Genomic DNA, 15995 nt, shown 5'->3' with positions numbered 1-15995 from the left:
AACCCCTAGTGCAAGGAGCCACAAAACCCTGGTACAAGGAGCCACAAACCCCTGGTACAAGGAGCCACAAAACCCTGGTACAAGGAGCCACAAACCCCTGGTACAAGGAGCCACATGCCCCTGGTACAAGGAGCCACATGCCCTGGTGCAAGGATGCGCATGATCCCGGTGGAAAGAGCTGCTACAAGACCCATACACCCGGGCTGCAGGACTCGTGCCCTGCGCCGCCTTCACCCCCGTTCCGGAGGTGGAAAAACCCGTTTTTGGGGGAGGAAATCACCGAGCCCAGCCCCGGCCGTGCCCGAGGCGGGGACTACAAGTCCCGGCAGGCGCGGGCAGCCCTGCCCCGCTCCGGACTACAGCTCCCGGCGTGCTGCGGAGCGGAGCGGGCCGTGCCGAGCCGAGCCGAGCCGGGCTGGGCCATCCGTGCCGAGCCGGCCGGGCGGTGCTGCCCTCCCTCGGTGCGGGAGCAAGCGGGGCCGGGCCGAGTGGAGCTGAACGGAGCGGAGCGGAACGGAGCGGTTCCGTCTCCCCGCAGCCACAGAGTGAGTGCCGCGGACGGGGCGTACCGGGGGGGGGGGACGGGACCCCATCTCGGGGCTCTTTGAACTCGCAGCCCCGGGGTTGGTTCTTGTTTGCGCTCCTTTGCTGTGAATATTAACGTGTTCCCCCCCCCCGGCCCGGCCCGGCCCCCAGCGGGAGCAGCTCCGCGGCTGGGCAGGGATCGGGGGGGGTCTCCGGCCGCTTGGTTGAGTGCCCCCCAACCCCGCATGGAAAGAGCCCCAGGAGGAGATTTGCTCGGGTCGCCGTTACCAAACCCCCCCTTCTCCTCCCCGGACCCTTTACCCTATGCGAGGGGAAACTGAGGCACGGATGCGGCAGCCCCCGACGCGCGGGGTTCACGGGGGAGTTTGGGTGCATCGATCTCCTTGGACAGGGTGCAAATGCCTTCCTTTGTGGGGTGCAGCAGAGTGGGGTCCCACCCGGAACTGACTTCCCCCCTCCCCTTGCTGCTTTGGGGGTGTGCAGAAAGAGTTGGGCTCCCCCCCCACATCACACAGCTTTTAGAGGGGTTACCGGGGGCGTTGCGACTTGCTCCTCTGGGGCAGCAGGAGTGGGGCAGGGGCTGCACTTCACCTACAGCCGCCGATTAATTGTATTCATGACTTAATTGCGAAGCAGGAAGGATTACGACAGCCCTCATGGCCGTGTCCCCTAGAGCCTCAGTGAGTCAGAGGATGGGGAAATTTCCTTAAAGCCCCAAAAATACCCTAGGAAAGAGAGAGAAAAGATGGTGGGTATTGTTGTTGTGCTGCTCTAAGGTAAATAAATCAGCCTGTGCGAGTCAGGGGCCTGTTTCCAGGAATCCCGGCGCTTCTGCGCGTTCCCGGCCCTTGGGGCACGGGTGGGGGGGGGCTGTGATTTGTTTTATGTAACAGCAGAGAGCGGAGCAGGCAGAAAGGGCTGGAGTTTGGGGGATTCCTGGTGGGTTTTTCCCCCTCCTTCCCCCTTTAGTTTTCCCTGCCATGTTTGCTCGGCTTCATGCACGGCTGCTCCGCGGCCGCAGGCTGGTTTTTCCCTGCTCTGGGTGCCCGTTGAGCCTGCGCTTACCTGCTGCGGGGGGACCCAGCAGGGAAAACCACGCTGGGACCGATGGGCCTTTGGGAATCGGGCTGCTGGAGGTGGGATACCACCAGATTTAGGCTCTGGGGTGGATGGGGATGGCTGCGATGGGCAGCGTGTGCCGAGCCCATGGTGTGCATGGAGGGGGAGCCGGTGTGTTTTCCGAGGGATGCTGGCTTTACCTCCCGAGGGATGCTGGCTTTGCCTCCTGCCCTTATCAGTAGGAAACTGCTCCGGGGTGGAGCTGCCTGCCATGGGGCGACTCCGGCATCTGGGTGTTTGGGATGGATGGAGGTTGTGATTCCAAGCCAGGGCTTTTATTTCTTTTTCCATGCTTCACGGTGCCGGGTTTATGGCCCATGTGTTTCTGGTCCCACCCCTGCCCTGCCACTGCCTGTGCCGTGATGAGGTTTCCCTGTTTGCCGGTTCTTCGTGGTGCTGTGGGGAAAGGGAAGAGCCCTGTGCCCACAGGGACAAAAGGGGTGAATCATTGGAGCAGGGGGGAAGTGTCCAGGGCTGCAGTGGGGTAGCCATGGGGAACAGAACAGCCACTGCAGGGAAATGGGGCTTTGGGGGGGGGGGGGGGGGCTCCTCAAAAGTGTGTGTATTGAGGGTAGAAACAGCCCTTAGGTTCCCTGTGTGCTGTGGGGTGCTGGGGTCTCGATGTTGAGTTGATGCAGGAGGTCTGAGCCCTGTGTTGCTGCTGTTCCTTTCTGGGGGTGCGGATGGATGGTGGGGAGGGATGGGGCTCTTCTGATGCTGGCCATGGCACATCCCCATCATCTCTGGGCCTCGTCCCTGGGCACATCTGGAGTTTGGGACCTGGGTTTTTGAGTGGGATGGACCTTGAGCTGCACTTGCCAAAAGAGAGCCATTTCATAACCCAGTGGTGTCCTTGGTGTAGGCAGCATCACGGCATCCCATGGCCGCCACATCCCATGGCCGCAGCCCATGCTGGTGTCAACCCACAGTGGCTGTTTCATGAGGGGTTCCCTGACCCTCTCTTCGCTGTGGGAGATGGACAGGGCTCTTCACAGACACAGGAGCTAGTGCTGGGTGCTGACAGTGTAATGCTTGGAGGGACAAAAAGGGTGATGTCTCGGTGAGCACGCAGGAAATACGTGCTCATCTGTTGGGTTTCTCTTGTCCCCCATTGGTACATCCAGAAAAAGCCCCTGTGGTTCCCCTTTCGAGGTCATGCCCCACTGCAGGGTTGGTGCCTGGTTTCGGTCCGAGTGGGTTTTCCTTGCTGATGTACATGTAGGTAGGGTCCCATGACGTGGCCAGCGCAGGGATGCAGGAGGCTGAGCCCTGTGCTTTGGGATGAGCTCCAGTTCCAGCTCCTCACCTTGCAGGGAGACCCGCGAGTTGGTTGGAGGTGGAGGCACCAATGAGAGCCAGGAGCGATGGGCGCGATGCCGGCCCGATGCCTGCCCTGTCCGGCTGATGCTGACAGCCGGATTTGATGGAGCTGTCCCTTCTCCCAACACCTTCCCCCTTGGTTTCTGTGGAGCAAACGGGCAGCAGAGCAAAGCTATAGATAGAAGAAAGAAAGAAAGAGGCAGGAACCACACGGTTTCCCTGCGGGCAGAGGAGGAGCGCGGGAGGGTCGAGCCCCAAGCGATGGAGGTGAGCTCGGAACCACGCCAGGAGCTGCTTGGCGTGGTGATGGTGGCTGCGTTCACCTGGATGGAGTCTCCTGGGAAGGGCTCAAGGTCTTTCAATGACACCTCCTGCCCCAGCCCCGCGGTCCCAACAGCCTGTGCAAGGAGGCTGTGCCGTCTTATTTTTAAATCCTCTTCTAAGAATCGCTCCCGGGGTTTTGTCACCCTTCCTGCAAGTACATTTGACTCCAAAGAGACTCCCCGCACCCTCCCATTGGCTTAAATCCTCTCCTTCACCTCAACCGGTGCAACTTTCAGTCCGGCTAAACCTGAAACGCCCAGGCAGCATCCTTCCCTGCGGTTACATCCCTCTTTTCCCGTCCCATCCATGCACTCTGTTAGCGAAAGTGATTTACTTCGTGTATAAACAGTTGCAAAGCCAAAGGTTTCCCAGCGCTCAGCCCTGGCCCTGCCGCCCGGCTCTGCTTGGGTTGTAAATTCTCCTTGCAGTGAGCCCTGATCCTCCAGCACAGTTTATGCAGCTGCTGCCTTAGTGCCCAAGCGCCAAAATCATGAGCAGGGCCAAGGGCCAGTCAGTGTTGGTACTTTGGGACACCCCCCCCCCCACTAGGAGCAAGCAGAGGGGCTGTGGATGCTCTCTGGTGCAGGGACACTGTTGATGGCAATGGGGATAGATCAGGGATGCTTTTGGAGCCTCAGGGACAAACTTCCTTGAGATTTTGGGATGGGGATTGGGAATTTTGAGGAGGAAACGAGGAGGGGACTGCAGCCACTCAGCACTCAGGGAGCGCTTCCCTGCTCCTGGCTTGTGATCCCCATGGGATGAGGGGAGGTTGGGTGGCAGCTGGGTGCTGGCTGCAGCTCCCACCTTATCTGCGTCGGGGTGGGTGCCATGCTCAGCGCCGGCTGAGCTCCTCGGGCACCGCTGCAGCCTGGAAGGTGTCGCCTGGAGAAAGCCCAACCCGGTGGGAAAAACCTCATGGTCAGAACTGGTGCCAGGGAGGCGGCAGCACCCGCAGCCAGGACCCGACCCGGCTGCACCGGCGCGGTGCCAGGGCAGGGGCTGGATCGGCAGCGAGGGCCCCGAGAGCCCAGTTTGACCTTCACAGAGCAGGGAAGCGCTGGGCTGAGCCGGGGTTGGGGGGAGAGGAGGAACCCTCTCCTCTGCGGGTAAGCGGCGGTAGCTGGGTGCTGCTGGGTGCTGCTGGGGCCGGGATGGCAGCGGGGAGCTCTTTGGGCGGACAAGGCACAGGCTGTCCCCAGCTTGTTTTATTCTTGGGGTTGGAAAACAGCTGCGGCTCCATGGACGGGGCGGCCGCGGCGCTGGGGCTGCCGCTGGCACTGCGGGAAAGGCGGCTCCGAGGAGGCTCCGCGCCGGGCGCAGGGGCTGGATGGACGCGGTGTATTTATAAATATTACCTCCTTCCAGCAGCACGGGGAGGGAGGAGGAGGAGGAGGAGGAGGAGGAGGGATGGGGGCGGTGCTGGGAGAGCCGCCGGCACCGGGGTGATGGGGACACGGGGTGGCCGCTGTCACCTTGTGCCTTCTGCTCGTGGCAAATGGCATCAATGGGGTGCGCGGAGCTCGAGGGTTGGTTTTGATGAGCGGCACCGCTTTCTGGCGTGGTTTCTAGGATTTTGGGGGTACGCGGTGGCTCTAAATCCTTGCGTTGTGGTGTGGTGCATCTGCACTGCTGGAATCAAGCTGGGGCTGGGGATGGTGCTGCCAGTTCCCTTTATTGCTCGTTTAGAATGGTTTGTGTTGGAAGGGGCCATAAAGCTCGTCCAGTTCCACGGGCAGGGACACCTTCCACTAGAGCAGCTTGCTCCAAGCCCCTGTGTCCAACCTGGCCAGGGATGGGGCAGCCACAGCTTCTCTGGGCACCCTGTGCCAGCGCCTCAGCACCCTCACACAGAAGAGCTTCCTAAGATCCCATCTCAGCATCCCCTGGGGCAGGTTAAAGCCATTCCCGAATTCGGGCAGCTCTTTAAACAAAACCCTTCAGCCCCTCCAAGGTCACCCCGCTCCTGTCCCCGCTGAGAGGCGGATGCGATACGGGGCTGATTAGTCGCTCCCGGCCCCGCGCTCCCGTTGGCTCATCCTGGCCCCAGGAACGTCCTTCTGCCTGTTAACACTTTTATTTTTAATTGCAGGGGCTTGGGGAGGGGGGGGGGGGTAGGAACGTGGCACCGGGGGCTGTTTGCACCCAAGGGCTGTGAATTCCCCGGGTGAGCAATTGGACAGTGATGTTTCAATCAGGGTTCCTGCATCGCACCAACCGCCCTGCGGATGCTGCTGCAGCTGTGGAGGGTCTGGCTCTGCCGTGGTGGGGTCCATGGGGTTCCCCTTCCTACCTGCCCTGCTTTGGGGGCTGCCCATGATGCTGGTACATGGATGCCAGGTTCGTGCTCTGGTACACGCTGTCCCCAGGTGTGCAGAGGGGTTTTGGAGGTGAAGGAGAAGCTTTTTGGGGTGAAGGAAGGGGGTCAGGGCAAGGTTGTGTGTTATTAACCCCATAATGGCTGCCCTGCACAGGTGGGCTCTTATAGATCAACCTCAGCACCACCAGAACCAGGGGGTCTTTTCTATTGACCTCATTCATTCTGTGCTGGTAGTGAGACTGTGACAAGGGATGCTCAGCCCTGGCTCTTGGTACCCAGATGCTTTTCCCTCCACTGGGTCCCTGACACATCCCAAGCTTACCTGGGCAATTTGGGGGCTGCTTTAGTGGCCTTACAAGACTTGTATAATGTTTTTACTGTGCTGGATACCTGGGCTGCTTCCAGGAGCGGTATTTAACGCATGGAAGGGAAAACACTTGGCCTCTGACCCAAGTGCCTGTTAACAACGTCGCGGTCCACGTTTCTGAGATGCCGGGGCTAAAAACAGTCCTGGTGACTCAGTCTCTATCTGGTGCTGTCAACTGACCCCGGCCTCTATTTGCCAAGTCCCTCCTCCTGCTCCTTCTCCCTTTCAGGGCTGCATGCTCACTGCATGGGGAAGGAGCCTCTGGACAGGGCGAGGGTGGCTCTGGCCATCCACCTGCCTGACCCATCTCCTGCCCACCCCATCGTCTCTGGCCTGACCCATCTCCTGCCTGCTGGGTGGGTGATGGGGAGGGCACTGATGCTCTTTGGGGTTGGAAAATGGGGCCATCCACCCTCTTTCCCACCACCCCATCCTTATCCCAGAGCAGCATCGGCTGGATGGGACCTCAGAGCCTCTGGTCTAGCCTCAGACATGTCCAGTATTAGTGCTGGATTTGGGTCTCCAAGGCCAGGTTAGGTGGGGCCTTGAGCAACCTGGTCTAGTCTAAGGTGTCTCTGCCCATGGAACTGGATGTGCTTTAAGGTCCCTTCCAACCCAGATCAGTCTGGGATTCTATGAGGGAGGTTGCCCCACTGCCAGGGTTTGGCCACTGTCATGGTGGGGAACCCCATCCTAACACCCCAGGTCAGACCCTGTCCCAGTGCCCCTTTCTGGGGCTGCCAACCCAGAGCGCCGCGCTCCTCCGCGTGCCGATGAAGATGATACCGTGACACCACTGGCACGGCATAAATCACCCCACGGCGGCCTCACTAGGGCAGGGTGAGGGAGCTGCGTGGAGCAGATGGGTGCCAGCCGCGTTGCTGGCGGGGTGGCACGGCCGCGGCTTGCAAAGGGGATGTGGTACAAAGCAGCTTTGCTCAGTGGGGCCATAGCGGGGGTCTCCGGCACTGTGCTGGGTGTTTGGGGCATCACACAGGCATCCTCGTTGTCCTCTGGCTTTGCCGTTGTCATCCTGGCTGGTATTGGTATCACCAGTCTGGTGACGGTGATGCCAATGGGGTATCGGATGTGGGTGCTGGAGGGATCCCGTGTGATGCATTTGGGGCTGGCTCCGGCTGTGTAATGCTGATGCTTACTCTGCATCCGCTGCAGGCACACAGAGCATGAGGGATCCCCATGTGTCCCATCCCCTGACAAAGGGCAGCTTTTGTCCCTCTGTGTTTGCATGTCACTGCGGGCAGCCCTGCAGCCGCTCTACCTGCAGCTCCGGAGGGGATGCGATGGGACAGAGCCAGCCTGGGCTCCAGCATCGCAGGGAACCCGGCAGCGGTGCCTGGGTCTGTTTTTGCCACGCTGCTCCTCAGTTCAGTCACCAACTCTTGCGTTGCAGTGAGGAAAACCAAGCAGGTTTGGAAGGGTTTTTGCAACTTCCCCCCTTTGCACCCCGCGTGGCTGCTGCTGCGTTCAAAACAGGGTCCTGAAAATGAGGAAACGTGGGGCTGGGGTGGGAGCGGGGCTGGCCCCGGCGAGGAGCACGAGGAGCTGTGACCCACGGGCACCCAGAGGTCCCCCCATCCCGCACCCAGGTAACCCCTGCGCCATCATCATCCTCCTTCCGCACGCATTGGGGCGCCAGCGGAGACCCTCACGAGGCCGTGGGGTGGCTTTGGGGGTATCCGTGGGGTGGCAGCTTGGTGGCATCGGAGCTGCCTGCACCCTGCCTGCTCCTTCCCTCGCCATCCCCGCTATATGAAAACGAAGAGGGAGGAAGGAAGGGAGGCTCAGCGGGCGCTTGGTGCTGGTAGCAAGCAGCAGAGCTGCTTTCAGTTCTTTCTTCTTCCTGCCCTCATGGTTCTCTGCAGCAGCCCGCAGCAGCGGGTGGGTGGGCAGCAAATTCCCCCCCCTACCCCCCCCATTCTCTTCCTTCCCTGGGGGTCCCCACTCATGGCTGAAGCTGCAAAATTGATTTTTCCGCTTACAAACGGCCACGATCGACCAGGGAATAAAGAGAAACGATGGAGCGGGGCTGGGCAGGCGGCTCCTCAGCTCGGGGGTCCTCGGCTCCATCTCCGGAGCATCGCTGGGTGAGCAGGAGATGCGTTGTGTTTGCAGTGTGGGTGCCAGGATGGCAGTGGGTGCTGCTTCCCTGTGGGTGCCGGGCAGGGAAACGTGATCCCATGTATTTCACAGGGGCTAAATCTGGAAGCTGCCTCACAGCAGCTTTTATTTCTAACCCACACCTTGGTGCAGCGATGGGATGGGGAGGGAGGGAGACTTTGGGTGTTTGATCCCTTGGGGTGGCCCTGGGTAGCCACATTGGCTCTCTGCAGCCGGTCCTGCAGCATCACGGCCCCATGCATTGTGGAGCAGCTCCCAACGTCACTGCAGAGATTGGTTGTCACAGCCTGGGTTATGGTGCCACCGAGCTCCCAGAGGGATGGGGGACACCATGGGGCACAGGCAAGTGTCAGAGCAGCTCTGGGTGCCTCTGGGCATCCTCCATCTAGAACCACCCCCAGCGCAGGGGGAGCGTGTGGGGCTCTTGGTGAAGTAACACCCCCAGAGGAAAAGCAAGAAAGGTCCAGAAATAACCGTGTTGCTAAACAGCACCAGAGATATTTTGAAGGGAGATTAATTCCCTGGCTCCAGCCCCGTGCCTGGTCCTGGTGGTGGCTCTGGAGTGTTGATGGAGCACGGTTTTCACTGGAGGAGCTCTGGCTTTAGGGTTCGGTCCTCAAACAAAGCGGGATCAACTTTTTCCTGCATCCCAAGGAGGCAGGGTCAGGCGGTTTGCAGAGCACAGGTTGAGTTTCCTTTGGGAAATCCATCCCTTTTCCATGCTCTGGGCATGGAAAAGCCGCTCTGTGTCCCCCAGACAGGAAAGGTGGAGTTTGGATGTGGATAGGGGCCAGAGCCATCCACCCTTTCCCTGCTCCCGGTTGCTTTCCCGCCCCTCTTCTCCCTCTCCATCCCTTTCCTGATGCTCCGTTGCCCGCCCTGGCTCTCCCACCACCTTCCTCCCTCCCCTGCTCTGCTCTTCCCTCTCCGTGACCGATGGAGACGCTGCCCCAGCAGGTGCCCTGGCAGCTCCCACCAGGAAACCCAATGCCCAGGCATTCCCTGGCCCACGGCGCTGCCCGCTCCGAGCCGGGCCAACCACTGCCCATGCACTGGGACAGACCCTCACTGGGGTCTTCCCTGTGTGGGGACCGGGGCTGCCTTGGCGCAGGGATGGATCCAGCTCTGCTCTGCTTTATGCGGGATACTGACATCCTTCCCGGGAACAACAGGCATCCCGGATGGAGCCACCATCCCACTTGCTTTATTTCTGCCCCCTGGACTACAGGCTAGCGGGAGGTGACCCCAGGGTGGGACGTGTCCCTGTGGTGCTGTGGCAGGGTCCCCATTGCTTCCCGCTGGGGCTGACTCAGAGCGAAAGCAGAAGCTGCTCGGCCTTTTGGGGTGGAGGGGGGAAGCCAAGCAGAACCACGGGGGTTATTTTAAACCTGACCTATTTTCCCCCCTCTCCTTATCCGGCCCTGCTCTGGCCACCCTTGCTCATCCTCACCCTTGGTAGCTCCTCTTTTCGGGAGCTTCCCAGGGGAAAGGGCAGCACTTCCCCTGTTTCCTATAAGGGGCAATGGGGGTGTCCTGCAGGGTGGTGGGACACTGCCATCCCTCCACACCGCAATGCCTCATCCCATCTCCATGTGGCTCTTGGAGGCTTTTCCCCTCGCCCTGCCCTTTGTATCTGGGGTTAGTGCATCTCCCGTGGGCACCAGCTGTGCTTTATCCCCCTTCAACCTTGGTGTATCCTCTGCGGGCTGTCCCGGTGTCACTGGGTCCTTTCCCAGGCTCTGCTCTTGCTCATCTCATGCATCCCCATGTGCCCTCCTCTGAGGCTGGTTGTGATGAAGCCACAACTGGTAACTGTCCTCATCTCCCATCCCCCTCGGATGGGCCACCATGTCTAATTAATTACCTTCCTCTTGCTGTTCAATAGCTGGCTCTTGATCTATGTAATGTATTGCTGTCCACGCTGCCTTGATTTAATTTCCCCCTTAGGATACCGCGTGGCACTGCATATCGGATGCCTCCCCGACACCCTGGTGCGTTGGATCCCCTTTGTCTGCAATTACACCTCGTCTTTAAATGCAGCCCCCTCCAGATTTGCCTGGTTCCACTGAGTGTTTCCTCCTGTTCCCCTGCAGTGTTTACTCTGGGTCCTGCGGGTGCTGTGGTCCAGACTCCATCCCATACAGCATCTTCCGCATCCCCATCGCAGCCCCGCATGGGAAAGCCACCCTCATAGGGCCGGGCAGCACCCGGAGCCCCGGCATCCCCTTCCCCACCTCCATGGGCCGCCGTCCCCTTTGTACGGGGGAACAAGGGCCGGTCTGTGCGGAGCGGGGGCCCCGCAGCCTCCCCCCGGCGCCGCGCTCGCGTGCCGGCCCCACACAGAAGCTGCCTTGTTCACCCCGTGCCTCAGCAAGAGCTTCAGGCTGAGGCTTCGACCCTGCCCCTGGCTCCTGGCACCCGCCGGCCTTTTCTTCCTGCTCTTCCCTTGCTTTCTCTTTCCCTTTCGCTCCGCTCCTGGGCTCTGATTTATTCCTGTCCCTTCGGGCTTTGCTCCAGTGTTTCGGAAGTTGGTGGCACAAAGCAGGCTCCGGCTGAACCCAGCAGTACGTGAGTCCAGACCTGACGGGTGCAAGGGTCCTCGCTGCCCCCCCCTCCTTGTCACCTTCTGGGTGCCCCAGTGATCCCCAAGGAGAGGGGTGGCATGGTGGGGAGCTGCGATGAGAGGGCAGACCCGTCCGTCTGGCACGGGGACGGTCATGGTTTGGTCACAGCGGGTACGGGGGGTACAGGGTGTCTGCGCCCTCCCCGTGCCTCAGTTTCCCTGTTGCTGAGGTGCCGTGTCCTCCTCTCAGGGTCACCTCCGTGCTCGGTGGGCACCCGCATCCCACCCCCCCCGGAGCACCATGGCGTCCCGCATCGGCCTGCGGATGGAGCTGATGAAGCAGCAAGCGCAGCAGGAGGCCGAGAGGGAGCGCATGCAGCAGCAGATGATGATGAACTACATGCAGCAGCAGCGGATGCCGGTGGCCTCCACCCCGGCCATCAACACCCCAGTCCATTACCAGTCCCCACCGCCTGTGCCTGGAGAGGTCCTCAAGGTACAGTGTGTCCCTGCAGCCAGTGGGGATGAGGGGATACGGGGGACCCCTCAGGGTCCCTGATGGTTGGTCTCCTCCTTGCAGGTCCAGTCCTACCTGGAAAACCCCACCACGTACCACCTGCAGAAGTCACGGGATAAGAAGGTTCAGGCTTATCTCTCTGAAACCTATGGGAACAAGTTTGCTGCCCACGTCAGCCCCATCAGCCACTCTCCCAAGCCGCCCCCCGCTGCATCCCCTGGTGTCCGAGCCAGCCATGTCATGTCCTCCTCGGCGGGCAACAGCGCGCCCAACAGCCCCATGGCCATGCTCAACATCGGCTCCAACCCGGAGCGGGAGGTGAGGAGGTGCCACCGAGCTGCTGGGGGATGCAAAGGGGCTGGAAATTCAGGCAGAGCAGCGCGTTGGCACCGTACACCTTTCCCTTTCAGTTTGATGAGGTCATCGATGACATCATGCGCCTGGATGACGTCTTGGGCTACATGAACCCCGAAGTCCACATGCCCAACACGGTGAGTCTCTGATGCGCGTTAGGAAGAGATCAGGCCTGATCTGGCAGCCCCGTGCCTGCAGGTGGCACAGAGGGGACCTGTCCTGCCACATCCCTGCAGTGGTGCCAGCCCAGGTTTCGCAGCCATAAGCTTTCCTCAGAGCAGCACCGTCTCCCGGGTCACATCCGTGTGGCAGCTTGTGCCTCCCAGTGGCATTCATCCTGCCGAGCCCTCCTCGGATGTGATTCATCTGCCCTATTTTAGCTGTTGGCCGTGGGAGGGGATCAGCTGCGCCCTTTGAAGTCCTGTTTTCTTTGCTGCTCTGATTATAGCTGCTTTAAGGGCCCAGGAAGACGATTCCACCTGCCTGGGCTGCGCACTCACAGCCCAGAGGCCAAGCAGCCGGGCTTGCGCCCCGCTCCTGCAGCCCCGCATGGAGCTAACCCGCCTGTGCCTCTGGTTTCCAGCTCCCGATGTCCAGCAGTCACATGAATGTCTATAGCGGGGACCCCCAGGTGACAGCCTCCCTCGTAGGTGTCACCAGCAGCTCCTGCCCCGCTGAGCTCACCCAGAAGAGAGAGCTGACAGGTACGTCCCCAGCCCAGAGCTGGTGGGGTGATGCCGAGTGCCAGACCTGCCCTGTCCTGTGGGTTGGGGAGGGCAGCTCTGGGGGTGCCGGGATGCTCCGACACCGGCCCGTGGTGCTCGTGGGGTCAGATGCAGCCTTGTCCCCTCTGGGTGATGGTGTGGGTCTCGATTGCAGATGCTGAGAGCCGAGCCCTGGCTAAGGAACGCCAGAAGAAAGACAATCACAACCTGAGTGAGTTCAGTGCTGGCTGCTCGGGAGCGGTGTGGCTTCCCCTGTGCCACCCTGCACCCTTTCCCCATCACTCCTCTTTCTCGTTCCCCCTCTCTCTGAGCTGGGTCTCCCTTCCCTTCCCATCCCACCTCACCCTCACAGCCCCCTGCCGTGGATCCCTCTTTCCCATCCCTGCTGAATACCTGTGGTGCAGGAGACACCCTGTTGTCCTTCTCATTGTCACTGGGGGAAGGTCAGACCTCATGGGGTAATGGGTGGGAGCACGGTGCCAAAGGGTTCACCCCAAAGGTTTCTCATCCTGAGACCCCAACTCCAGAGGGTCTGCCCAGGGCGCGTTGGTGGCTCCCAGCCCTATGAGCCAGGAGCAGCAGTGTGGTCGCTGGGGGCTGTGGGGCTCCTCCTGCTCCTGATGCCTCTTTCACAACCATCCCTCTCTTCTCACCCTGCAGTTGAGAGGCGGCGAAGGTTTAACATCAACGACCGCATCAAGGAGTTGGGGATGCTGATCCCCAAGGCCAACGACCTGTACGTACCGGCGTGGGGCTGGGATAAGCGTGGATCTCAGGGGCGGGTGATACTTGCAGAGGAGCTCTTTGGTGGAGCAGGAGCGAGGGTTCACGTTGCTGGCACGCAGGTGGCAATCTCTGTTTCCATCCTGCCCGACAGGGACGTGCGCTGGAACAAAGGGACGATCCTGAAGGCATCTGTGGACTACATCAAGAGGATGCAGAAGGACCTGCAGAGGTCACGAGACCTGGAGAATCACTCGCGGCGTCTGGAGATGACAAATAAGCAGCTGCTGCTCCGCATCCAGGTGAGCTTCCCTGTGCTCTTCCCTTTGCTCTGCTCCAGCCCCACGAGCAGCAGGGGCTCTCCTCCCTCTCGCTGCTGTCAAGTCACACCAGGAACAAAGTCTTCAGCCAACCTGACCGCAGCGAGTGTTGCTGAGCTTTGTGTGGGTCACCGTTTTCCATCCTTCAGCTCTTCTTGTGCTGCTCCCCAGTGAGCTTCTCGGTCCCTCTGTTCCTGGGACATCCCCACCAAAGCCCTCCTGTGCTCTGTTGGCAGGAGCTGGAGATGCAGGCACGCGTCCATGGGCTGCCCACCTCCTCGCCCTCGGGTGTCAATGTGGCCGAGCTGGCTCAGCAGGTCGTCAAGCAAGAAGCCGGTGGGGACGAGGGGACACTGGAGCCACTGCTGCCTGCCCTGGACCCCGAATCGCAGCCGCAGCCCGCGCTGCCTCCACCACCCCAGTCTCCCTACCACCAGCTGGACTTTACCCACAGCCTGAGCTTCGACGACGGCTCCCGGGGCTTCCCAGACAGCCTGGAGCCCGGCCACAGCGCTTCCTTCCCATCCCTATCCAAGAAGGAGCTGGACTTGATGCTGATGCAGGACACGATGCTGCCTCTGGCCTCCGACCCCTTGTTCTCAGCCATGTCCCCGGAGGCCTCCAAGGCCAGCAGTCGCCGGAGCAGCTTCAGCATGGAGGATGCTGACATGCTGTGACGAGGAGCCGACGCTTGGGGCGAGGACCGGACCTTCGGGTTTGGTTGGTGAAGTTACCGGCCCCTCTTCCCATAGGAGGAGCCCGTCCTGCCGTGCACTTGAATCTACGTAGGAGTGAGGAGAACCTTTTCTCTATGCAACGGGGTAGGGGGGGGGAGAGCTCGGAGCCAGGCTCGCCGGGTGCCGCCGTGTCTTTCGCAAGCTTTTCTTTGGCCGGGAGCTGGAGCAGACCTTGGCTTGCCGTGGCGTTGGCCTGACTGCGGATGCCACAGCCCGGGAGCGTGTTCCCGGCTGCTTTTGCCTTTCAGCAACCCCCTGCCACACTGAGCCCCTTCCCCAGGGCGCTGCTCGGAGCCCAAGGAGCCTTCCCTGGGAGGAGAGGGACGATGCTCAGAGCTTTGTGTCTGCCTTGCTGCCTCCTGGAGCCTGCATCCTCAATGAGTCTTCCCCAGCCTCTGAGCCTCGTGGCTGCTTCCCTTTGCCACGTCCTTCATGGTTCCTCCTTCCTCAGAGCGCTCCGAGGTGTTAACTGGAGCACGTTAATCCACGGAGCACCGGGGTGTTGTCTGAGGGAGCTGAGGCTGAGGCTCTGGGTTTGGGGTTGACATTGAAGGCTTCCAGAACAACCGGGACAGGGTGTTTGATGCTTGGTCAATGATTGCTGTGGCCTGACCCCTGCCTCCTGGGGGTTTGGCAGCATCCATCACCCTCAAACCTCACTGGCCCCCGGACAGGGGCTGCATGGTGCCGGGTGATGTTCTGCCTCTCTTGAGACAACCCCACAGAGGTGCCTCTGCCCCATAACCAAGCCCTGGCTCTTCAGGGGGAAGGATAAAGGGGTTTTTATGCTTTTCCTTGGGGATATTTGTGGCAAGCAGATGTCCTGCCCCGCAGCTGGGCACGGAGGTCCCGGCTGTGGCTGGAGATCAGGGAATGGTTTGTGCCAAACCTGAGCTGCTGCTTCCTTTGCCTTTGGCTCGTGGGGTTTATTTCTGTTCCCAGCACCACCAGCTTATTCCGCAGCCAGGATGCCTCGGTGATGGGGACCTGCTTTGGGCTCTGTCACCTTCTGCCTTCACAGCCTGGCTCAGGGGTTGGGGTGGGGGGGGGGGGGGGATGACACTGTTCATAGGGAAAATACCACAGGAATTTTTTCAGGGAGAGGAGGGAAGGCCAGGGAGAGAAGACCCCTTTGGGATCCTGCCTGAGAGCACAGCATCCTGGACCAAGGATGGGGGATGTTGCCAGGTTAGGACAGTGAAGGGAAAGCCCAGCCAAGTAGGGACAAGCTCCACTGGTGGCTGCATTTGGGACTGGGAGGTGGGGAACAGCCCCGGTGCCCCCTGCAGAGGTGCCTATGGGACATGAGGGTGTGGGGAAGTGCAGAAGATGGGGAGGAGAGGGGGAAAGGACAAGGGAGGATGCACTGGAGGTGTCTCAGGGTGCAGGGAAGGGAGCAGCCATCAGGGCTGCAGCTGGGATTGGGGCTGTTCCCCACTGTGTGCTCCCGGGAGGCCTCGGCATCCTTCCTGCACTGCCATTAGTGCCTGTAATGAGAAGCATCCCCTGGCAGGGCCACAGCACCCGCACACTGCGCTCAGGACATGGGGTTACCTCTGGGTAACAGAGGGGCTGTGTGGGTGCCTCAGGGTGGGATACAGATCCCTGCTCGCTTGGGATTATCGTGGCTATGGGGTGGTTCTGCTGGTGGTACCCGGCACGTGTGGGGCCGGCATCCTGCTCTGGCACTGTCTGATGCCAGCACAGGATGTGGCATCTCCCGTGAGGAAACGGTTGTGGATTATTTTTTGTTGTTTTTAATCTTTTGGGGGTTTTGTTTGGTTGTTTTTTTTTTTTTTTTTTTTTTAATGCACTGTGCTCTGATTAAAAAATTTTACTACTGTTTTATAAATAAATGTATAAAAGAATGAACTGGAATGGAGAAAGAATCATTAAAATATATTTATTTACAACATCCCGG

General features: G+C 60.4%; 1 protein-coding gene across 2 annotated transcripts; it reads left to right on the top strand.

Annotated features, from left to right (window-relative positions):
* The first annotated feature begins 345 nt into the window (after positions 1–345).
* On the top strand, positions 346–15630 carry TFEB (transcription factor EB). Of its 2 annotated transcripts, none has more exons than XM_062605604.1 (9): positions 346–545; positions 10949–11194; positions 11279–11533; positions 11626–11706; positions 12153–12273; positions 12449–12505; positions 12955–13030; positions 13172–13319; positions 13574–15630. In XM_062605604.1, exons 2-9 carry the CDS (start codon positions 11000–11002, stop codon positions 14012–14014), a joined length of 1374 nt encoding a protein of 457 aa, XP_062461588.1. In that variant the 5' UTR covers positions 346–545; positions 10949–10999; the 3' UTR covers positions 14015–15630. The 2 variants fall into 2 exon arrangements, with proteins under 2 accessions (XP_062461588.1, XP_062461587.1); XM_062605603.1 differs by lacking the exon at positions 346–545 and adding an exon at positions 6506–7603.
* Positions 15631–15995: the final 365 nt, after the last annotated feature.

This window comes from Pezoporus occidentalis, unplaced genomic scaffold (genome assembly GCF_034315485.1).
Source record: "Pezoporus occidentalis ecotype Australia unplaced genomic scaffold, CSIRO_AGI_Poc_V1 ctg92, whole genome shotgun sequence".
NCBI lineage: Eukaryota > Metazoa > Chordata > Aves > Psittaciformes > Psittacidae > Pezoporus > Pezoporus occidentalis.
The sequence above is the reverse complement of the archived record's forward strand: the minus strand, read 5'-3'. Positions and strand labels throughout refer to the sequence as shown.

Excerpts from the sequence above, each read along its gene's own strand:
- TFEB (XM_062605604.1), top strand. The coding sequence starts at position 11,000 with ATGGCGTCCCGCATCGGCCTGCGGATGGAGCTGATGAAGCAGCAAGCG. Across the intron at positions 11,195-11,278 it reads TGCCTGGAGAGGTCCTCAAG|GTCCAGTCCTACCTGGAAAA; the intron begins GTACAGTGTGTC and ends TCCTCCTTGCAG. Across the intron at positions 12,506-12,954 it reads GAAAGACAATCACAACCTGA|TTGAGAGGCGGCGAAGGTTT; the intron begins GTGAGTTCAGTG and ends CTCACCCTGCAG.